General features: G+C 38.4%; 1 protein-coding gene and 1 long non-coding RNA gene across 2 annotated transcripts in view; one reads left to right on the forward strand and one right to left on the reverse strand.

The window, feature by feature from the left end:
• The window catches only part of TRDN (triadin), a 236761-nt gene that overhangs the window by 109735 nt on the left and 101655 nt on the right, over nt 1-25371 (reverse strand). Inside the window, exons 14-15 of the mRNA XM_075749995.1 lie at nt 13994-14056; nt 13097-13159 (exon numbers count right to left, since the gene is read on the reverse strand). Coding sequence (XP_075606110.1) covers nt 13097-13159; nt 13994-14056 — 126 coding nt within the window. The remainder of the gene's footprint in view (nt 1-13096; nt 13160-13993; nt 14057-25371) is intronic.
• LOC142600986 (uncharacterized) lies at nt 18064-25363 on the forward strand. Its single transcript, XR_012834522.1, has 3 exons — nt 18064-18210; nt 18831-20268; nt 24607-25363. It is a non-coding gene; the product is annotated as an uncharacterized LOC142600986 (long non-coding RNA).

Raw genomic sequence — 25371 nt, forward strand, 5'->3', positions numbered from 1 at the left:
GAAGATTTTTTTTACAGTGAGAACAGGCTTTGTTAAGTGTATGTATGCTATCTATTCTTGTGATAGCTCTTTCTGTACTTTTCCACACATTTCAATTTCTCTCTTTCTGTTAGATAGATGGATGTACAGATGGCATCTGTAGACAGTATCACAAGGATGAAAATATTTTTTGTATTTCTGAACATAGATGCAGTCAGTTTTCTCAGTCTGTGAAAACGGAGATCTTGAAGAATGTAATGCCCATCCGTTCATCTTTATAGATGACACGCTACTCTAATTACACTCTCGTAAGTGAAGCAAAATCTATAAGAAAGAAACCACATGCAGAATCAAGCTAAAAATCAATGCACTTATAACCACAGCTATGCATGGCTCTTCCGCTTAAGAAGATCTGCCCATTCTATTATCCTAATCATTCAATAATACTTCAGCCGACTTAGTCTCTTGGAGTTATGTATAGAAAAGCCACAAAGTTGGCTCTACTTCTTGAAAAACAGATCAAGAGAACAAGCATGGCCATTGGGAACATTTACTGAAAAGTTAAACAATTGTAACTAAGAGTAAAGTGTAAAGGATTCCCTATTATAAGTCAGGAATATCTCTGGTCTATGAACCTTTCTAGGGTAAAGGCATCCAAGAGACTGAATTATACTTTCAAATAAGTGACATGAAAGTCTTTATGAGTTCATTAAAACTTAGTAAAAGCTTTTAAAACTTCATTTCAAGGTCAAGGGAAAATTTACTTTTCCCTTTTAAGTGTAAAGCAAAAGAAAGGAAAGAAAATCAGCCTGATGCAAAACTATGAAGATTCCTACTGACTTCGTTTGGCTGTGGGTCAAGCCTTCAACTTATCCTTTGAGTCACAGCAGAAAACAGATAACACTGCATAGGTATGTCATTGCAACCTGCCTGATGTGTCTGTACAGGGATGTTTCACATAGAATAATTATCCTAAATATCAGGCCTGCTGACTCAGATGTACATCTTATTTTCGAGGGCACAGAACAGTTATCCTTCATTAAAAAGATTAACTTCACATTGTTTGAGGCATAAGCATATTCTAATCCTGTTATTTCTGTATGTGACTGGAAAAACAAACATTACATTAATCCCCAGACCAACATAAACAAGTTTGATGCAATAAATTAGATTCTTTAATTAAAGCTATGGCACCCAGCTGCTTGCACAGCATAGGTACTTCATTCTACATATCTGAAAGTCCAAAGGAAAACTGATTATTTGGTTACCTGTGTGGTCTTTAGATTAGATATGTATCACCTTCAAGCTTGATTATTTCTGGGATCACATTTCCCCAAAAGTTTCTTTACAAGACTGACGCAGTGTCAGAAGAGATTGACTGTCAGACACTAAAATGACTCCTCTGCTTTGCTCAAGGAAGTTTCTCTTGCCAGCTCATCAAAAAGTGAGTTCATAGTACAAGCCTAAGCCTCCTCCCTTTTCTCAGTATTTATTAAAGGCTTGACATTTCTAGTTCTTTGCCAACCAGATCTTACCACCATCATTCAACATTTGCCTTCCTCACACCACTCCTTGCTCTGTGCAGTCAAAGATGGAAAAGAACAGACACAATGGAACAGGTCTGGGCTGAGCAATACTCAGCATAACCTCAAAAGCGCCCAACTCACAATAGTTAGCAAAGGGGCCACTGAAAGGTACTTAAAGCTTATTCACCTGCTGCTAACATTTCATGGACTGAGCAGGCACCTCAGACAGTGAGTATTCATCTTCTTGTCTTCTAGAGGTTTTTTTGCACAGCACATGGAGGTGGGCAAGGATGGGAAGGGAGGCACACCTTCCTCTAAAGCCAATTTCATACTAAATGAAAGAGGTCAGTCTTCCACCTCAGAGTTGCCCCATCAGTCACAACGGAAAGTCAGTCTTATGTTGAGCCAGTTGTTACTGTGAGGTGAGGGAGAGACAAGGGGAAGGCAGGAAAAACTTCTTTCTAACTCTTTATCTCTTTGCATTTCACTTCATTTCTAGCCCTTGAACACTGAACCCTAACCATGCCCTAGAAGGACATGTGTTTCGTCTTGGTATAAATAATGTTACCACTCCCAGCTGAAGAACTCTTTCAATAAGCAACAAGGCGCAATATTTTCAGAAACACCAGTGACCTTGCAGCCTCTGTACTTTTTTCAAAAGTGGGAGAGGTGTTTAGGAGCTCAGCTCTCATGGAAAATCAATGAGAGTTGTGTGCCTTGCTTACTTTGACGTACTTGTAAATCCCACCAGGTGCCATACTACATCTTTAGGTATCTAAATATCTTTGAAATTATGTTGTCACTCACTGCTGATGATGGAGCATAGAATTCAAAGTCCATTGAGTGCTTTGAAACTTTCAGCGTAGGAAAGTTAACAGCCAGTCACATAGAGACCATGGGAATTGCTTTTATGTTGTGTTTGCATCTCTGCTGGATTTTTTGCCTTGTCCCTCACTATGACCCCATTTCTTTTTTTTTTTTCCTTTTTTTTCCCTTTTTTTAATATGTTTGGAGGGATACAATTTCATTTTTGCTAAATAGTCATATCTGTCTCTTGATGATTTCTGGAAATATCAATTAGAAAACCAGTCTCTCTTATTCTCCACGGAAGACTGAATACTTAGAGGATGACTACCAGTCATGTGTTCAGCTTATAAAGGCTTATAAAAATAATGCAGGAAGGAATTTCCAATAAACCTACAAGACAGTTGTCTCCAGATGCATTCCTGCACTGACTCTCCACTGCATTCTCTTTTAGCTTATCATGTGTATCTCTGAGGATATAGTTCCGTAATGTTCAAGGCTAGAACACACCATCAGGTTTTCTAGTCTGACACTTTGTTGTCAGAGACTCCTATATTTCAACTAGGCACCTTTTCAGCTGATGCGTATCTTCCATTAGACAAACAATCATCTTCTGCAGACATCAGGGAAAGCAATATCCACCCTATGCTGTGGTAGTTTATCACTCTTAGGGTTAAGAACATGTACCTCATTTTCAGTCCGGATTCCGTTAGCTTCAGCTCCCAGTTATTCATTCTTGTTAAACTTTTCCTACTAGATTAAAGGGAGCTGTAGTAGCCAGAATCTTTTTTTCTGTGAAGGTACTTAGTATCAGCAGTAACACAGTCACCTCTTTCCGAAGAGATGAATAGAATACTTTATTCCTCTCTGTGAAGAATATCCTTAGTTTGTAAATAACTTGAGTGACTTTTTTCTGTTCTTTCTCCAATTTAGACACCTTACTGACGTGAAAGTTCTAGTCTCTCCAGTGCCTTGTACACAGGTGATGTGTGGCCATGGCCTGCATTCCCTATTGCAAGGTTATTAATTTCATGGCTGTATGAAAAAATATCAACCTCAACTTGCCATTCACCTTGTCAGTTTTAAAGCTACTTTCCAGATGTAAATGTAAGTGGCAACGTAACACACGAGGCAGCAGGGAATTGGGCCCTGAGGTTAGAGAGACTATATTTGGGTGTCACAAGAGAATATAACTCTGAGTAATGGGATAAAATTAAGCAAGGGAAAATTTAGGCAGACTGGAAAGAAATACCTCTTAACTGTGAGATCTATTAGGTTGTAGAATAATCTTCTGTGGGAATTGATGGAGGCCTAGTTACTTCAGACACTTAAACCTAAACTGGATAAAACTCTTGAAGATATTCTGTAAGGAATTATCCTGCATTGCCAGAGGGAAGGATTAGATGACCTAGTAGGTCATTTCCATCTCCACTTTCTGTGATTTTGTTGAACAAAGACCCACAAACAGGAAATTGTAAACAAAGTCAAGAGACGCCACTAAACCCTGTCTGTGTCAGAGAAAGAAGAGTGAATAACATCAGTGCAGGAATCCTAATCCAGCATTTCTACAGATTAGTAAATACAACCAGTACTGAGGGGCTGGGTGCATAGCTTATGGCAGAAAGCAGAAGCCTCTACTAATGCAAAAATGTCAGGAAACAGCAGGTGAGTTATGAATAGGATCCAGGAGAGGAGGAGTAGGAAAGAAGAAATCAGGATGGGCCTGACATGCATAATAGTGTCATGAGCAAGTTATTAGTCAGGAATGAATCAGCCAGTAGTACAGGAGATGAAACCTGAAGATCCAGTCAGCAAGCTGGGAAAACTAAATGTTTTTTATAGGCTTTGGTGTATGGGCATTGATTCATATAATGATATTAAGAATTAAAATTGTGGTTAAGATGAGACCAGAGCCAGGGTCTTTGCTAAGGGTTGTACAAACACACAGCAAGCCAAGTCATGGCCCCTGCAGAAACTTACAAGAGGGTGAACAGTCTAGTAGAGAAAGCTCTCAAGAGAATATTGATAAGTAATACCCTAGAGAAGGATCACACAGTTCTAGGTCCATAACTTGATCCTCCTTCTTATGTCTGTGTGCTTTAACATAATTTATTCCTAAATTTGCTCTCAACTCATAACACACGCTTCTCCCTCAATTATTGTTTTATACATTCATTTTGTCTGCATGAGGAATCACTAGGCAACTCATTGCTTATTATTTCTGTTACTTAATTTTTACATTTGTCTTTCTTCCTAATCTCTCTAAACCTAGCTGCAAATAAACACGAGTTATAGGTGCCTGCACTGGGTCTGGCTGGGGTGGAGTTAATTTTCTTCATAGCAGCCTGTATGGTACTGTGTTTTGGATTTGTGGCTCAAACATTGATACCACACCAGCATTTTGGTTATTGCTGAACAGGGCTTGTACAGCAAGGAGGCTTTCTTCTTTTCCCCACTCTGCCTGCTACCACCAAGCTGGGAAGAATTTGGGAAGGGACACAGCTGGGACAGCTGACCCAAATTCACCAAAGGGATATTCCCTACCATATAATGTCATTCTCAGAAATAAAAACTGGGGGTAGAGGAAGAACAGGGGGGAGGGTTTTTTTCCAGGGTGGCCATTGCTCAGAGAATGGCTGGGCATTGGTATGCTGTGGGAGATGGTGAGTGATTGCCATTGCCTCACTTGTTTTCTTCCTCCTTCTTTCACTTATCAAGCTGTCTTTGTCTTGATCCACGAGTTTTCTCACTTTTGCTCTTTCTATTCTCTCCCTGCTCCTGTTGGTGGGTGGGGAGTGAGTAAGCAGCTGTGTGGTTTTCAGCTGCTGGCCATGGTCAATTCCCTACAGTGCCTTTTTTTCATTAAAAAAATATTAAGCAAAGGAACAGTCAGGCAGGGTTCTACGCCTCAAAACTCCTACCTTCTACCTGTTGTAGCAGCCACTCTGAAAACAGACCTGGCCAATCCAAGATGCACAATACCACCTATATGTGCACCCCAGTTCCTCACCACTGAAGTTTTTTACCTTTTCCTCACACTTTGTCTAATAAGCCACAAGAAAATTCATGAATAAACATGTTTTGTTTTCTGTATGTGACCAGCCACTTTCAAAATGGTGACTGGGGAAGTGGAGACCAGTGACAAATGGCATTCCTCAGAGGTCACTATGAGGACCAGCGCTGTTTAACATCTAGGTCAGCGACATGGACAGTAGGATTGAGTGCACCCTCAGCAAGTTTGCTGATGACACCACGCTGTGTGGTACAGTTGACACGCTGAAGGGAGGGATGCCATCCAGAGGGACCTTGACAGGCTGGAGAGGTGGGCCTGTGCGAACCGCATGAAGTTCATCAAGGCCAAGTGCAAGGTCCTGCACATGAGTCAGGGCAATCCCAAGTAGAAATATACAGGTTGAGTGGAGAATGGATTGAGAGCAGTCCTGAGGAGAAGGACTTGGGGGTGTTGGTGGACAAGAAGCTCAACATGAGCTGGCAATGTGCGCTTGCAGCCCAGAAAGCCAACCATGTCCTGGGCTGCATCAAAAGAAGCATGACCAGCAGGTTGAGAGAGGTGACTCTCCCCTTCTACTCTGCTCTTGTGAGACCCCACCTGGAATACTGTGTTCAGCTCTGGGAGCCCCAGTAGAATAGGGAACATGGATCTGTTGGAGCAAGTCCAGAGGAGGGCCACAAAGCTGATCAGAGGGCTGGAGCACCTCACCTATGAAGACAGGCTGAGAGAGTTGGGATTGTTCAGCCTGGAGAAGAGAAGGTTCTGGGGAGACCTTTTAGCAGCCTTCCAGTACCTAAAGAGAGCCATCAGGAAAGCTGGAGAGGGACTATTTACAAGGACATGTAGTCACTGATAGGATAAGGAGTAATGGCTTTAAACTGAAAGTGGGTAGATATAGATTAGATATTAGGAGGAAATCCTTTACTGTGAGGGTGGTGAGGCACTGGAACAGGTTGCCCAGAGAGGTTGTGGCTGCCCCCTCCCTGGCAGTTCAAGGCCAGGTTGGATGGGGCTTTGGGCAACGTGGTCTAGTGGAGGGTGTCCCTGCCCATGGCAGCGGGGTTGGAACTAGATGATCTTTGAGGTCCTTTCCAACCCAAACCATTCTGTGATTCTAAGAAAATGCCTTGGGCTCTCTTTGTCTGGCTTCACAACTCCATTTTGCCATGGTAAGCAGCCTAAATTGAGACAGCCTCTACACCTCACTGGCCCTTGCAGATCTGACATCGGGGTTCTTTTGAAAGCATCCACCAGCCTCCCATCTGCTGACATCTACCGTTTGACATCTATCACATTAGGGAACATGAGACACATGGCAGTGCCCAAGCTGGGCTGCTGAAAGCTGTCAGCACTTCAGTTTCCTAGCTGGAAATACACGCCTGGGAGTGGGCAGGGCAGAATGAGGAGGTTTAAACCCTCCTCTTGAGAGACAACAGAGACGTCTTTCTACAAATGTGTGCAAGCACAACCCATTTGTTCATCCAAAAAAATCTGGGATCAACATTTGGATCCCAGATGAAGCGTTCAATCCATTGCAGATGGATCCACCCAAAGCATTTCGGGAGTGTGATGTGCATCTACTCCTCTAGATCAGTGGGTATGCCAAGCATGGGTTTTTTTCTATGTATAAACTTATGTCATAAGGTATATTTTAACTCATTTTTACTTTTCTAGTGGTACTTAAAGTACCGTCATTCCAAAATGTTTCTTCTGAGACTGATGTCACGCTTGGATGACATTCTAACATCTTTCTATCCACGAAAGCAGTAGAATAAGGAGCATAGGGAAATAAGTAATAGGTTTATTATTTCATCAGCAAACTCTTTAAATAGCCATATTTGAAAGCAAACAACAAAAAAACCCCAGACATATAGAATGAAGGAAAAAGATAATTAGCCACCAGGTGTCAGTAGTTGTTCTTTTATTGTAATGGAAGGATTACTATCAAGAACGCAAGAGTAATGGTTGAACCAAGGAACTCACAAAATTAAATGGATTTTTTGTTGTCCAGACCATGAATTTAAAAATGATCAGAGGAATTTGTCTTCCTGTCTACACAGAACACAATAACCAAGAACACACTATTGGTGCATAAAATGGTCATTTGCCTCCATTTCCTATTAAATCATTGTGGTCGTTTGTTTGCTTTTTGGTTGGTTGTTTTTGGTTGGGTTTTTTTTTCTTTTTTTTTTTCTTTTTTTTTTTTTCCCTCAAATTACAAAGACTGACCTTTAAAGCAAAGAAAGTACCATTGGTGAAAATGCATCTGTGGTCAACCCATGCAAAAAATCACTGTGACCTGGTAGGTCTTGTTTGCTCTTGCCTGATCACCTCCACTCTGCTCTACCTACCCAGTACTATAACATCCCTCCTCCAAAGGGTGATTAAACATAGACTTTACCCACAGCTGCATGATCTTACTGTATCACAAGGTAGCAAGAATAACCTGGTGTACCTGATTCTGTGGCAGTCATAAGGTAATGTTTTCAATTTTTACATCTAAAATTGACTTTTAGTTTATTTTTTCATTACTGCAGAGCGCGTTCGCTTGATTGTTACAGTGACATCATTAAACTGTACCTCAGTGTTTGTAACTTTAAACCCCCAGAGATTTCTCTTATTCAGGAGGCAAAGATTTACTTTGGTAGCTAGAGACATCACCACTCCTCTCCTCTGCTAACACTGCCTGGTGTGAAACATATGACACGGTATCATGTGTCATAGATATATCTTTATCATAGTCATATATTCATCAGTGATCTGGATGAGGGGATCAAGTGCACCCTCAGTAAGTTTGCAGATGACACCAAGTTGGGTGCATTGATCTGCTTGAGGGTAGGAAGGCTCCACAGAGGCATCTGGACAGGCTGGATCCATGGGCCAAGGCCAACTGTATGAAATTCAAAAAGGTCACAACTTGGGTCACAACAATCCCATGCATTGCTACAGGCTGGGGGGAAGAGCGGCCGGAAAGCTGCCTGGCAGAAAAGGACCTGGGGGTGTTGGTCAACAGCCGGCTGAATATGAGCTGACAGTGTGCCCAGGTGGCCAAGAAGGCCAACAGCATCCTGGCTTGTATCAGAAATAGTGTGGCCAGCAGGAGTAGGGATGTGATTGTCTCCCCTGTGCTCGGCACTGGTGAGGCTGCATCTTAAATACTGTGTTCATTCACTACAAGAAGGACTTTGAGGTGCTGGAGCACATCCAGAGAAAGGCCACGAAGCTGGTGAAGGGTCTGGAGCACAAGTCTTATGAGTAGCAGCTGAGGGAACTGGGGTTGTTTAGCCTGGAGGAAAGGAGGCTGAGGGGAGACCTTATCGCTCTCTACAACTACCTGAAAGGAGGTTGTAGTGAGGTGGGTGTTGGTCTCTTCTCCCAAGTAACAAGTGACAGAACAAGAAGAAATGGCCTTAAGTTGCACCAGGAGAGGTTTAGAGTCTATATTAGGAAAAATTTGTTTACTTAAACAGTTTTCAATCATTGGAACAGGCTGCCCATGGAAGTGGTTGAGTCACCATCCCTGGAGGTGTTTAAAAGGCGTGTAGATGTGGCGCTTAGGGACATGGTTTAGTGTTGGACTTTGCAGTGCTAGGTTAACAGTTGGACTTGATGATCTTAAAGGTCTTTTCTTACCTAAATGATTCTATGATATTATGATAAAGGCGACCACAACACTGGTTGTGCAGCCACTGAAATCTAGCTTCCTGATTTAGGTAGGGACTGCAATGGTCCTTAGTAAGGGCTTGGATGCTCTGTTGGGAGCATGCATGTACCAACACAACAATATACAAGTCAGATCATGCTCCCTGATCTAGGGTGAGTGGATCTGCACACCATGACCTTCACTTGCTTTATCTCTGCTAAGCAGAACTGCTCAGGGAAGTACCAGGGTTTAACACCCTTAAAACATTTGCCACTGAGGGTCAGAGGGATTCTTTAACATTTGTTCAGCTGATCAGGCTTTATGTTTTTAAGCAAAAACATTTTCTTCCTAAACATCATTTACGTTGGTTGGTGTCCTTGTTTTTTCATTATGGAAATAATGAAAGTGTATAAAAGTTTGGGATCTTTAATCCAGCTAGCATTGATTTGGCATTCAGAAGATATCTATTTTAAGCCCAGTGGACAATTGGTCTTGGTGATATGTCTATACCTGAATTTCCCTGTGTGGAAACTGGAGGAAAAAGCACTGACTATCCTTCTAAAGTGGTTCTAAGATTTACTATCAAAAAATGCAGCACAAGACCTAGATATTTTTGTTATCATTATTATTTGAAATTACTCAGCAATAACAGGAAGGCATGATCGTCAATGACAGCTGAGCAGAGCTTTAGTTAGGAAATGGTGTGATGATCCAGGCTGGCATTTTCATTGCTTTATAAGCTTATTTATTACCCATGATATTTGTTGTGAGAACCAAAACAAAGTGGGAAAGGCGTTTGCAGCAATCGAACTTAAAGACAAATGCTGCGTGTGAACATCATGAATTTTTAGGAAAGCCAATACAAGAAGGAGCAGAGAAGCTCCAGACTGTTGAGAGTCTGAGAAAGGGACTGTCAGGAAACACTCTGCAAGCAAACTATGAGTACCTGAAAACCTCAATCTCTGCACATTCATTTTCATGTAGGGCTGGGCACCAATGCTTTAAGAGATAGAGGGTCCCCTTTCTCAGTCGGATGGGAGGCTAGACCCCTCTGAACTGATGCATCCCAACCACTGGGAGCTTTGGGAGACCCTGGCAAAGGCTTGTCTGTGCCGAGGCTCGGCAAGTCTCTTCACGCAGATTTGGAGATGCAGCTGCTTCTTTACCCAGAGTAGCGCTGGACAGATTTTTGTAAAATGTTTTGATGTGTGACTGTGCCAGACCCTTGTGTCTGACAATTATGTTTGTTTAAGCAAGACCTCTGAGTTTGTAACAATGGAATTATCTATTTTTCAGGACAATTAACACAATGTTTTTGTACGAGCTGAAGGTCAGAGGATTAATGTGGTTTTATCTACAATGCATTTTTAAAAGCTAATTAAGAATCATTCAGTTCACTCTGTACTAAAGACTGAGAACATTTCATATTAGATGACTCTTACTCCTCTGCAGCAGCAGAAAGAGGGAGAGAGAGAGGAGAGAGGAATGGAGGCAGAGAGGAATGGAGACAGATGAGCTGGCATGCAAATAAACAAATATATCAAAGGAATGCAGTTAATGGAGAGCAGTAAAAACCTCCATTCTGGTAACACTAGAGATAAAAGTGTTTCCTGGACAAAAGGGCTAATCTAAAAAATTAATCAGCAAAAATATTGAGTATTTGCAATCACGAGGATTCCTTGTTAGAAGAAGAGAGATGGAGAGGAATAGAGGCAAGTGCTATTTTCAGAGAATTATTTTAGAGATGTTTTTATCACCTAGTGCTTACGGAGCATCTCCTCCTCTCTCTCTCTTTCTCGTGCCTGACAGCCTGTACACACCACCATTCCTCTGTGGGGAAAGCCTGGTTAATGGGCCTTCTGTCAGAGGTCAGTCTTCTGGGAGGAGGTACGCGAGGGTGAGGAGCAGAGGTGGGACCGGGGTGCCGGGGAGCCAGCTCCTGGCAGAAGGAGCAGGAGGCACCGTGCCCTGCACGCACCTCAGATTCAGGGATTGCAAAGGTTGGGGGGAAGCAAAATGAGACACAAAATCAGAGGCAGCCAGAGGTAACGTGAGGATTTGAAAACCAGGGCGAGGAGTTTATTTTTAATGCGGTGGCCTCTGCCTAGCCTTTTAATGGGAAAAGGTAAGAAAATTGGAAGCTGTTCCTACAGTCTTGCTTTTGGATGCTTATCTACGCTGCTGATTCAGGTGCTTTGAGGTTCATTTGCTGTGTCTGCCCAAAGCATGTAAATACTATCAGACATTGAGGTGCCTCATTTCAAAACTAGGCTATGTACTACTATTCTGTTGATCAAATGTGGCAATTATTTCAGGCTTAAAACCTTTTAGGAATAACAATAGGTGCTGCCAGTCAAAGCTAGAAAGTACACATGCATTCAAAGAGCAAGCTGAATGAGGAATAACAGCAACATGTGTAGCTAGAATATATTATGGATTACCATCCTTTTATACAAAGGCTAGTAAACTCCTCAAAATGCAGCAACCTACAGAGCTAATAAAAGGGACAGAAATGTGCGGATGTCTCAGTTTGTCTAATTTGTGTCTTTCTAGCATTGGTAGGATGACTCACTGGATTTAGCAACAGCTTGTAAAGATGAACATATTAATAACTTTATGCTGCAGCTCTGCCATAAAATGTAATCTTTTACAATTCTGTATTCTCAAGTGAAATACAAGCTTAGAACCAGAATAAAATTAGAAAAGATATTTGAATTGTCAGCTTATTTTCTTTTTAAATCTGTGTTTATAAATTTAAATATGCAACTTGGAAAGAGTATTCCCTTTCATCCCCATCCCTTCTGCAGTGTGCCACTCCCTACTAGAAAAGACTAAAGCATATTTAAATATGGGGCTACCAGCATAGTATGCCAAAGTAGTCTGTATCATTTTCTATATTTTTATATTGTACCAAACATGAATTAACATTTTTCTTCCCATCTATAAACACATGAATAGGAAAGCTTGTGTAGACCATGTACGACTCAACGGTAAAGCAACCAGTTGCATATTGAAATTTGCATATGTAATCCACAATGTTAGTAAACAACGGGATATATATCCTTTCAGCTTTTGATAAAATTTAACAGATTTGAATAACTAGATAACAGAGCACAAGGCTTGCCTTGAGGCCATAATAACTATAGCTCTGAATCTTTTAATCCTATTTTAGAACTTTATCCATGATTTTAGGCATTAGTCTAGTATACAGAAAGGTTCATCTGAGTGCTTGGTGACTTTTAGAAGGTTATATAGAAAGTGTCTGACAAAGCAGCAAGTAGAACCAGTGTTTCTAAGTATTAAGACAATGACGAAACCACTAGCCTGACCATTTTGTTTCTCCTTGATTTTCATGAGACTTGGTTTTAATGAAACAGTTTTACAGACTGTGTCACTTACTGGAGATATGTTTGCATTTGTGCATTAAACAAATTGCAAATTTACTAAAATAACAGGAAAGAAAAGTTACAATTCTAGTGTAGACAAGACCCAAATGTTGATTTCTGATCTTATTGAAAAATTTGTCTTTTTATGATGAAAAACATGAAACACAATATATTAGGTTCAGGATATTCACTAACTTTATTTTTAACTTGTTAAAAAATTATTTTCTGGGCATGGATAAAGCCTCAGAATGATAACTATCTATTTTCAACCACATTAAATGGTTTAATATGTTGATGTTTCTATTTATTACTTTAAAGGAATTGAATTTGTGAAATAATTAATGCAAAAATATGTGCACTCCATCCAGTTTTTCCATGCCATGCACCCTTGAAAATACTTATGCTCTTGATTGTTTTAGCGTATAACAGAAAGCAGTGTCTCTAATGTTTCTGTAAAAATCCCCAGATCACAAATTGAAAATTATATGTATTTTATAGATATACATTCATATATGCATATATATAATATACATAAAATACTATATATTAAAAAATATAATGGAAACACATTACATACATATATAAATACAATGTGATATGTATATACGTATATATCTCCATCTTGGATTCTTAAGTGATGATGAATTACGTCCATCCCTATCATCTCAAATACTTAAAACCTGAAAGTGCTTACACTAAATAGTCAAACATCTACTGCAGAGAAACACAGACTTCAATTTCTTACCTGCTTTTTTAATTTCGGGGACAGCTGTCTTCTCATGAACTTTCTCTTTTTTTCCTTCTTTTTCTAAGATTTAATTAAAGAAAGTAATTTGATATGCTAGAACTCTGAATCATACACTCAAATATGCAGTCAGCCAAGTCCTGGTGGGCACATGCTGAAAAAAATGTGACTTATTTGGGAGTTTAGTTCAGATTATTCCCTTATAGCACTTGCACCCAACTAGCCACAGAGCAATCAGCTGAAAATGAAAATTAATCACTATGCATCAACTATGGATGATTTGGACCCTTAATAATTCATCAAAAGCTAGGCGAAAATCATCAGTGTATGAATGCGGTACCTTTTAGCTTAAGCTCCAGTAGCAATGAGTTCATTAATAAATAATGAATGACATAAATATTTTCCCATGAAAGCAAGACCTTAGTGGATTTTAGATGCCTCCTGGGAATGAATGATCCAAAATGTTATTGAGATGGATATCGAGACTTTGCAGTTTGGTCACAGCAAGTTTTGGTTGTGATTCTATAAAATAAATAAATTACCCCACCTTCAGAAAGTGATGTACCAGGAACCATGTGATATCTCCCGTGAATGTTGTGTATGGCAGCATCGCTATGTTCTGCTATACATAGGGACTGCATTACATTGTTTAACAAGCCCATCGATGGCCACCAAATAGGAGTTTTATTTGTCAGTAAGAGTTTGGAAAATATCACACACTGAACACACCAGATATCAGATACTGAAAAAGCGGTAACATGCAAATAGTGACTAAGCAACTAAGAGAAGGCCAATACAGAGCCTGAAGCATAGGATTAACAAAAAACCAGCAGGATTTGAGCCAGGAGCGGGAGCAAAAGCTGAATGAGGCCAATAAGAACCATTTCCAAACCATACCTTTCTTCTTAGTTTCAGTCCTAGCGCTCTTTACATCAGTCTTTTTCTTTTCCTCTTTTCTCTCTAAAAAGGAAATAGAAGTTCAGCTGACTACTTTTACATAGCTAGTTATACATAAATATACACACACACGTATATATGTATGTATGCATATTTGGGGTGGGAATCCTTGACCAACTGCAATAGGTCACTTATTTAGGAGTTTACTATCAGCAGCTCAGAAATACAGCTTACTACTCAGAGAATGAATGTGGTGCTAAGGATAGAACTGGAACCAGTATGTACACCAGATAATTACTTAAGTAAGTACTAATTCAAGAAATTATGCCCATTAACCTGGTGCAACTAAGAGTTTATTGTGGTGATTCAGTAGCCGTGCACCTGTTCTGCTTCTTTTATAATATCTGACTGAATGGCAGCAGAACTTGCAAGTGGTACTTGGGAATAAGTGCAGAATGCCATGAAAAGCCTGCATATATAACACTTTTTATAAATTGAACATTTGAAACTGTCATTACAGGACTTCTGTTATTCATGGAGAATTGCAGTTAAAGCATCATCTACGAAAGAACATGACTTGCTCTTTTAAAAGCATCTGCCTCTATTTTGTCAATTAATTGAACAACAGTAGAAATAAGGATAATGTTTTTTGCTTTTTTACAAAAAGCTACAACAATTTAATTACTTATTCTATGAATGTTATTAATTAGAAAATTAAGGGTTCAGTAGAGGAAATGAGGAAGCTATAATTCTTATTTTTCCTTTGGGAAATGAATCTCTATTTTGATGGGTAAGAATACAAGAGTATGAGAATAGTTAATCTAAATGTTTTTTTAATCTGCTCATCCACAAAAAGCCAAATTTGTTACCTTCAGTTTGTGTTGCATGGCTTTGGTTATTGATATAGTTAGTGGAACTATAGTTTTCTTTTTGTGATGTTTTACTGTTATGAATGTGGATAAGAAACCATTTTATTACCATGCAAAACAGCAGCAACACAGGACCATAAGCCTTTAAGCGAGAGTCTTGTCTTTTCTTAAAAATATTTAAGGTATAGGAATATTGTCTGAAGCCAGCAGATCCAAGAAGCAAATATGCTGTTATCCTTTGCATAAATTAACATGAAGATAAAGAAAAAATGAAGAAACTTATTTTTCACTTCTCTAGCTACCACAATAGACTTTTCTTCTGCATGGAAAAATATATACAAACAAGGAATGAAAAAAAATTAATTTAAATACTGCACAGCATGCTTTCTAAACCAAAACAAGATATGTGTATGTTTGACAGAAAAAATACTATTTTCATAGAGTACATAAATTCCACAGTCTGTCCATGGTGGTTTCATAAATAAAGTTATTTTGCCTATCGTGGAGGCAATATATTTACTAATACTCAGGGTCTCCCCAAACCATACTTCTGCTGATTTTCTGACAATAGTGTTTAATGTTAAGCATCATCTTGACGTGTTCCAGTTCTTTTTTGTTTTAAACAGATTCATTCAATGTATTTCCCTTGTTATCTTCTTGACAAAATGAAGCAGAAAATCCTTACATTTGTTTTACAGAATGTTTCTCCCAGTGTTTTGCGTGCTTAATTCTCCCTGCTGAAACCCTGAGCATACTGGACTTCAAGCTACAAATTCCTTTGTACCGTGAGTGTGCTTTATGATACCCAGGTTTCTTAAGCACGTGTAGAGCATCAGAGTAGTGCTCATCCTCCACAACCTTCTTTGGAGCTTCATTTTCTTGAATGTTTTTAATATTCTTGTTATCGTCTATCTCCAGGGTTCCCAGGAGTCTCTCTCTCTCTTTGACATGCTGTTCCAGAGACTCATGCTAGGGACTGCAGCTGCCGCCTCAAAATGGAAGACTCTTCAGCCTCAGATTACACACAAACGGTGCCACAGCTCCACTTTCCTGTGCCACCTATGACTTTTCAGTGTTTCACTTCCACGTGCAACATACAACTCTTCTAATTTCTGAAATGTGGTTTAATTGTTTGCTTACTCTGCCTGATTTAACTGAAACTTAAACATATCAAGTCTATCGGTTACTGTCGGGAAAAAAGATTCCTTCTAACTGTCTTCCTTCCACTAGCCTTTACTCCTAGCAATTAGAGACTGAAATGCTGCTGGTACTTCTGTCAATTCCATTTCAGTTCTGCTGGAGATGTTAACATCTCCACTCTTCCAGTTAGATTTTTTTTTTCTTCCTTATACTTCTGGTGCTAGGTGATGCACAGAAATAATTTGTAAGCCCAAGGTTCTTGCAACCAACAAGATTCTCTTTAATCAGAGATGCATTTCTGCCTGTGAATGTGTGGCATATTGCATGCTTCTGAGGCCCAGCTAAGCCACACAAAATCTGCTCCAAGTTTCATAACAAGGTTCAGAGCTGTATGTGTCTTCAGAGCCATGAGTTGAGAAATGGAGCTTTGAGAAGTGGAGCTTTGTGTGGAGGATGTATGTGAGCTAGCAGGAACTTTTATTGCAAGTAGTCTAAAGCACAAGAGGACTACATCCCTGGCTGCAGAGTTCTTATTGCTAAGTCATTCCACCAATTAATTCCACTGACATAATTTTCTTCCGTCAAGCTCTCAAGTTGCAATATTCAGAGTGTCCAGGGAGCCTAGAGACATCTATATTCATTATGAATTTTCCAGAGGATGAGTACATAGAGGTATTAAAGGACCGTGACCCCTATTTTCCCATTAGCACTGCCCAATGCAAGATAAGCACTCTTGGTCAAGTCTGAGAAAAACAGTCACAGGGCTTCCATTCACATCTCAGCTGCAGCCCGATTGATGTCCCTTACAGCTACTACTGACAAAAGTTTATCTAAATGAGAATGAAGGACTTGGTAGATGGGTATTATGGAAAGAGCTATTTATGATTTAAGGAAGCAATCCCATTTCTTGAATAAATTTATTTCCTCTCAATTTGAGTAGCTCACATTTAGATTGTTGCATATTAAGTGTATATTTAACACCAGCAAAAAATGTCATTTCTAAAGCAGTAAATGCAGCGGGTTTTCTCCAGATATGTACACAGCTAAATTAAGAGGCAGAGCAAATAATTAAATAGGAACTTAGGCAGGTCTTTTGCACTGTAAAATATGAACCCCATCTGTTAATTGAAAGTATTTATTTTTTTTAGCTAGGAACAGTAGCAGGACTACAAATGTCCATGGATCAGCTGCATAAAGAGGGATCATAATATGCATAAATGGTAGGTTACACAAGGAAACACAAGGTGGTTTTGATGCTTCAGTGTTGATTACAACGTGGAATTCAAGTGCAATTGACTATTGAAAAATCTATTGTTATTCTTACTGTTTTTTGATACTGTAATTAATGCTATTTTTTCATCAGGATCACTAGTCCTGAACTACATCTTTATGTACAGGGTGTAAGAGAGATACATACAAAAAGACCTCACCTTCAAAATCCTTCAATGCCTTTACAAGCTTGAAAGAGGGATATATGCAGATGGCAGAGTACAAGATGACAGAATCAGTCAATAAGACAAGCAATGGACTTTGCGTTTAGTTAAGTTTTTTCTGTAGGCTCTATGCAGAAGTGAAGCTTTATGTAGTACAAGGAGGAAACCAGTGAGCACAAGAAGTATGAATTAAAGCAGTGATGTACTACTGAATGAGAAATTCAGGTAAAAAAAATTTCCTGGGGGGAAAAAAAGAAGCAGCACAGAATAGTTTTCTTGAGAAGTGACTGGAGCAAAGAGAACAGCCCTAAAGCAAAGAAACATCTGAGACGGAATTACTTATTTCTCAATAAGTGTTGCAGAACTGAGGACATCGGTGGAAATCGAAATAAGATTCAACAGAGACCAAGCAAGAGGTATTTTGATCTGAATTGCCTTTACCAGCTTTGACAATGTCTTTCTGTTATTCTCATGAGATGTCAACTAATTCTTGGACAACAGGGGAACGGGAGATAACAGAAACATGCTAACAATGCAGCACTTGAAAACAGGCCTGGTAAGACCAGTGTCCTACTGTGCCAGTGCTGAGTGGAAGCTAAATTTAGGAATGCATGTGAGTTACTGGGCATAGTGTCATGGGAATGCTGTCCGGGAACTGGAAGAAGAAGGTGCTCCAAGAGTTTCTTCTCCATGGTGCTCCAAATACTCCATGTGCTTACGGTGACACTGACTCCAGAAGGACTTGTCAGCTCACCCCATCCCCTCTGAGAAGCAGGTAAGGAGGGCAGCAAAATACAGGCACTGGTACCTCCTGGTGGAGAGCATAACATAATCTAACTAGTTGGACTGAATGTCTGAAGTTTGGAGATGTTTTGGTTCAGATAAAAAAGTTCAGATACTTATACAAGGCTTATCTGCATTTATCTAAAACCCTGTTGTCAGGAAATCTCAGGAGAAAAGCTCTGGTGAGAGACTTTGGATATTGCCTGGGTTTGTGAAATACTACAACAGCTTTTCTTGCCTACTGATTCTGGTCCTGGCAGAAATGAGGAGAAGCAGAGATACATGTATACTTACATACAAAACAGAACAAGACAAACATTAATTTAGCTTTTCCTGAGAAACTATGATTCAGACAATGCAGTAACTTCATTCAATTTTTTTGCAAGCATTTCTGTACACCTTAAGCTGTCACCAGCATAATTTTAAAAGGCCTTTCCAAAAAAACCCAAGTTGTATTTTAAAAAATGTATTTCCTTATTAATTTTGAAGATATTATGGTTGTTCTTCGTTTTAATGAAATACTTTCCCTGCTGAACTCAATGAAAGTTTTGGTATTGATTTCCGTGGGAGCTGGATACCTTTTAAATATTAAAATAACTTATTACCTTTCAGGTTTTGATGATATTTCTTTCCCCTTTGCATGTTGCTTAGGGTGGTGGCTGGCAATGACTGGTCAGTTGCACTTTTGATTCTAAACAATTTCACACACATTCACAAAATAAAGACCCTTTAGGGTTACAAACATTTCGGAGGAATTAAAAAAAAATGCAGGGAAATATTTCTGCTTATTTTAGGATGTAATGGAAGCTTATACTTTCAAAATTAAATCTAAAATTCAAGTAAAAATTGACCTCAGCTGTCTCTGAAAAAATCCTTTTCTGGGGTAAGAGTGTCCCTGTTGGTCCAGTTATTTTCTCTGTAAGAAATAATTCTGTCTTTTCTCAGCTAGCTACTGAAAAGTCAAGAAAGACCAAAGAAATCTAAATAGTATTACCCTAAAGTTCTTAGAATTGCCTCTTTTCACACACAAACACACATACACGTGCATGTGCACGCACACAAACACACTTTCACGTATTCTCTCTAACTTACAGGTGAGTGCTTAGGCCAAAATTAAGTGCATTTTTTGCAAAGTTCTATTTAAACTGCACCATTTTGTTTTAGCGGAGTAATGCAATACAATTTGTTCTCATATTGAGCAAGTGCAAGACTAATGGGGCACACAGGTCATTGGAGACATAGTACACCCTGAAGTCCTAAGCAATCTCTCCAGCCTGATTTTGCTTTTTGAAACTGCTTCACTGTTTTCAAAACCCAATCTGAAACACTATTTGGCAGCTTTGAAGATTGCTTATGGAGATATTTTTGAGGTCTGCAGAAAGCATGTGATAGCAACATTGTGCTTGAAATTCCTAGTGCTTCCATGTGACCCACCTAAGTGTTCCTCATTTCTTCGTGTAGTGATTATAGGCTCCTTATTCATGACCCTGTTGAATTAAGCACCAGAATTGTTTCTTAATAGCATGGGGCCATATGTTGCCCTCACTAAGCAGCACAGTGGGGAGCAAAGGAGTACAAATACCAGTGTAATGAAGCCAGACTATGCATGCCAAAGAGAAAAAAGAGAGGGCATGCCAACTTCCATGACAAGACCAGCAATAGAAACTCCATTGGACAATGGTCAATGGCAAATATGATGCAAATATGATTATGATTAAGAATTAAGTTCCCAGGGGAACACTGGCTTTTTATGGTACAACCTTCCCCGAGGGCTGAGACAGCACAGCTAAGGCAGCAGGGTTAGCTTTCTCCCTTCTTGTGACTGACATTCCTACTAGGCAACATGAATCAACAGCAGCACCAATTGTGTTACCAGTGCTGGAAAGAGTTTTGATGGCGCTTTTTATGGGGCATGCTTTTGAGCTAAGATGTCTGAGCTTTAGGAAAATGGGATGATGAGGCTATACAGGACTTCTTCGGTGAGGATTTCCCTTCTCTTTCCAAAGAAACGGGATTTCTGCCTCTGAAAGCCCAGAGAATCTTAAACCAAGTAAGTATTTTCCATTTGCAGGTGTAACATATGCAAAAGATTATTGCTTTTCTGTAACAGTTAAAAATCATTTATAAAAGTTACAATAATCTTCAGCGTTATTTAGTTTGGTTATTTCAGATTTTGCTGAATATTTATTTTTAAATGCATAATTTAGTATTGTAAAATTGGGTTATGATTATTATTGCTACTACTACTACTACTACTACTGAGAAAATGTAGTAATATGTCTAATCAAAATATACATATCTTTGTACATAATTTTTCTACATTCTAGTAGGCTTCTTTCCCAATGTCTGTTTAATTTTTTCTGTCTTATGCTAGAATAAAAGTAGTACAGAAGAGCCCCATGTCATTAAGTAAAATGTCAAGAGCTTTCTGAAACAGTGAAGATTTAGACTTTTTTCACCATAGCTAAATCATTAGAGTTTACTGCTTAAAAGTCTAATTTAAATCATTAAATAACTCACTTTGAAACTTTGTGCATATTATTTAAAAGATTTTACTGTCTTCAGTACAGACTCATGGAGATGTAGGACACATAGTTCTCAAAAAATCTTGGGTTTATGCTGTACATACAGTACCTTGTTAAAGCTACTTAAACTACTTCTTCTAAAAAACTAGATTAAAACCTAGCCCATTTTATGATGGTATTCCTGACAGAAACATTTTTCTTATTTCTTTTAATTCTCCCTTGGATTAAAATGTATCAGAAAATGGATTTTCATCCACAAATGATGTCAGTATTATTAAAAATGTTCCAAATTTTGAGAAAATGTCAAAATTCTGCATTTTTGAAAGGTTTCTGTTGTATCTTGAATCACAGTCTTTCACTTGAAGGATTTTTCTAAGGGTAATTGATTTTATAGCACAAAAGAAAAAAAGTTTTTTATAGAACAATCTGTGTACAGAAAAGAAGGCAGCCATTGACAGACGGTACAGAAGCAGATTGATTTGTACAAGATTTATACACTTCTATACATCAAGGGAGCTTTGTCAAAATTTGTGTTGGCTTTAGTAATTTAGATACTCTTGGTTATATCCCCTAATGTTATATTCATGAACTGAGGTACAGACTAGAAATTTTTCTTAAGATAGTCATATAGTGTACATTCTATACAGCAACAAAGATAGATGTAAATTTCTATTTCAATGCCAATTTAGCCTCCGCAGGAGTTTTTGAAGAAGTTAAATATATTTCACAGCAACTCACTTTATTGCATTCTGCAAAATCTGTAATTAGAGGATTCAAACAGTGATCTAGAGAAAATTTTTTTTCCCCTCAGAGATCCTCTGAAGACATTACAGAGATTTTATTTTTTTTTAAATTTTTTTTTTTAACCTCATTTAATATCACACATACCAGCAAGATGGCAAAAACCAGCCGGTATACGTCAGTCAAAGGAGGGGGATATTTCAGAGCCCATCACAATCCATTAACAGATCAAAACGCTTATGTTGATGACTCTTCTGTGATAAATGCTCTCCCACTCAAAGATACAAGCACAGATTTCTAGGACAATATAACCTGCAAATCATACTCAAATACAATACTGTTTAAAGGTTTTTTGTGATACTTCAAAGTGGTACAAAACATCCTGTCTGTTTGAGATCATATGTAATCGAGAGAAGGATTTTGATACAGGCTTCTCACAAAGATGCTATGATCTTGTGAGAAAGCAAAGACATGCTATTCTGGAACAATTAATATGAAGCCTTCCTAATAACTAACTAAGCCTCTGAGCTTAGTTTTGACATTTCTTGTATAGCTGCAACATCTTCCTGAGAGATTACCCCGTGTAACATGGGAGGACTATCCAAAAGGAGAGTCCTTCTCAGGTGAATGGGGAAATGGAGGATGCTAAAAGCTTTGTGAGCTGAGCAAAAAAGTCAAGACCTGAGAGAGAGACTCAGAGAATCAATGTACACTGCAGAGCAGTTTTAGGATGTCAGTGGATAACAAAATACAACAAAGCTAGAGTTAAAAGAGGTGGAGAAGACTACCATCAAAGAAGAAGCATATTAAAGTCCAAGTTCAGATAGCCATGGAGAATAGATCTGTTCAAATTACAGCCAGCACCAGCGTCCTCCCTAGATGGCAGCATTAGAGTGTCAGCCAAGCTGAGAGCTCTGCTTCCAAGTCCTTGTGAAAGCTCCAGAAAAAGATAAGATAAAGAATTTAAAATGAGTTATTTTACTTCATGGTTTGCCAAACAAGGTTTCCAAGCTTGGAACACAAGTAGAAGTTATGTATCAATGTCTTTCTCTTCACAAATTCCCTTTCCCTATTTCTCTTGTTTATTGTTACAGAATCTTTTGTTTTGTTTTGTTATTCTCTTCTGTTGGTGACATGAAATTTCAAACTCTTCATTGAACTTTGAATGTAAGATTTCAAGACAGCAGTGCTTTTTGAAAAGAGCCAAACCACCATGAAATAGGAGAGCAATGATGTGTTCTTTTCCCTTCTGACCAGATGAGTACAAAGCATTTTGCTTTCCGACCTGGAGATATCTGAAAAGTTCAATTCACATACACACACTTCCATGCAATTTATTGCATACTGCTAGAATATAGTGTACAGATTGAGATTGTCTTACATAATCACCATTTTTCTGAAAGTTTTACTGTGGAGGTGAATTAAGAGAAAATGGCAATGCAAGGAAAGAAAGGTTGAGATTTAATTCATAATCGCAATATACTGTTTTTCTAAGACCTCACGAATTCAGCAGAGCATAGTTTCTACTGAGCATTGGATACTATCCAGGAAAAGCTTTCTATTCGAAAGTATCAAATCATCTAAAAATGTTAGAGACATCTTGCCCATATACTGCCACTATTTTCACCTTATCAGAAATCAAGAATGGTCCAAGATTACCTAAGCAGGCAGCGGAAAAACAGGGCAATAACGAAAACAAGTCAATCTAGAAAAAGAGTAAAATCTTTTCAGCCTTTACCAACTGCATGGTTTTGTATCTAGTGTCTGAATAGCACTGAGTTGGAAAGCCTAGGGTCTAAAGCAATTGATATCATAAATTTTCTGTGTGACAACCATTTTTTTTTTACCTTTTTACCTTTTTCCAGAGCTGGTTGCTTCTATCAAGGGCTGGCCCAGAACTTCCATGTTATATAAAGTACATTTCTTGATTAATGAATGCCTGCACTTGATCCCTATTCTGAGAACTTAGTATACTATCTTCAACTATATTTATGATCAGAAGAATCTTTTGTTTCAATCTGTCCCTTCATCTGATCAGTGATATTTAGTGATGGACCAGTCTTAAAGGTATGTAAGCATTAAGAAGTCACAGACAGATGTCTCTTCAACTATTTCAGAGATTTACATTTCTCTGCCTACTCCTCTTTTTCCCTTCTGACATTGTGCTAGATATTCCCATAAATTACTTAATTATTTTCCCCAGGGCTGAAATAAAGCTTCAGGGTTTAGAGTTCCTCAAGGCACTGTGGCATATTTTCTCATATATTGAAGCCACACAATAGAGCAATATAACAGCTTTTTACAGCAGCATTTTGCAAGTAATTCTGCCTTCTTCATTTCCTCCAAAACTCTTGCATGAACAGTATTCTATCCTAGTGACTGGCCTTGAGCCTTAACGGGAATTTAGTTGTATGATTCTGAGCAGATAATCTGCCCCCCCCCCCCCAATTTGTTTGCCAAATGGGTGTCTAATTTACATTCACAATTACCTCAATTGCATGCATAAATGAGCTAATGAAACACACAAATGTGTAACTGGTCATAAACAGCAATTTCCATGTGCAATTGCAATAATTGCATGCTTCTCATGATTTTGAAAATCAAGAACTTAATGTTAATTTGATGCTGGTTCATGTTGTATAACACTTATGTTTAAAGATTAAGTTTATCACTCAGCAAATGCAGCAGTCTTTTCCTATTATGTCTTTTTTCCATTCTGGTTAATTGGTGGATAACAGTGTTTAACGTTGCAGGGATTTCTTTTTGCTGATAAGCAGGGTTCAAACATTTCCCTAAAACAAGCAGGACTGCAAATCTATTTATATACTATATTGTGTCACAATAACCACAATTTTTACTCCTTTAAACAATGTGTTTATAAAGAAATATTCATTTGAGGTAAAAGAGACTTTGGGAAAAGAGATAGTAAGTCACGTAACTATTTTTATCCAAATGTTCTGATTCACAATAATCACATTACAGAAATATCTAATTAATTTAACTCTTTGTTTTAGTCATAGGTTCTGCCAAAGTCTAGTTCTCATTTTCCATTTCCAAATGCAGGCAAATCTTGTAGCTCTTCTTACTTATTCTGCTGCCATCCCATCTGTTTTTTCTCTTAGATCGCAATTGCTTTCTGGATAACATAGAACTAAGACCTCTATGAGAGAGATAAGCAAGTGCCATGGTGTGACTGAATGACTCTGAAGTATTATATGAAAACTGCTATATAGTTACATGAAAAGACTTTTGTATTTTGTACTATTAAATTGTATGGTGTAGACCAAGAATGTATATTGCAGTAGTAGTTTTAAGTCATCGGACATAGTCATTTTAAAATGAAAATGCATATTTCAACTATTTTACTGATATGATTAGACTGTAAACAATATAATTAAATTGCAGGGGTTATGCTTTAATCTTCTGAAGGTAAGATCTGACTTTGTATTTTTCTTTCAGTGGTTTTAACAATAGGAATAGAGTTGATAAATGCAGAGCCAGAAATATTATGTTCATTATTGCAGATAATACACAGAAACATTACTGAATAACAATAGCTGAAAGAGTAATCCAAAGTATATTAAGAGGATAATGTTGATTATGTTTATGGTTAGACGGCAACTTATGGCTGAACACCATCAAAGCATTTTACAGATTGGGCCTTGATCCTGTAATCTATTTCACTCAGGAAATCTCTTGAGCCATCTGTGGGACTACTATAAGGAATATTTAGGTCTTGTCATGCAAATATGAATTTACCATTCATGTCCCAGGCCTAATCATTTGATCAGTTTTGTAACATAGATTATATTTATAAACAAAACCCATTAGAACAGAGAGTCAAATTAATGAGTAGGAGCCAATAAAGGAAGAAAAAACTCAAACTT

This window comes from Balearica regulorum, chromosome 3, assembly GCF_011004875.1.
Source record: "Balearica regulorum gibbericeps isolate bBalReg1 chromosome 3, bBalReg1.pri, whole genome shotgun sequence".
Classification (NCBI taxonomy): domain Eukaryota; kingdom Metazoa; phylum Chordata; class Aves; order Gruiformes; family Gruidae; genus Balearica; species Balearica regulorum.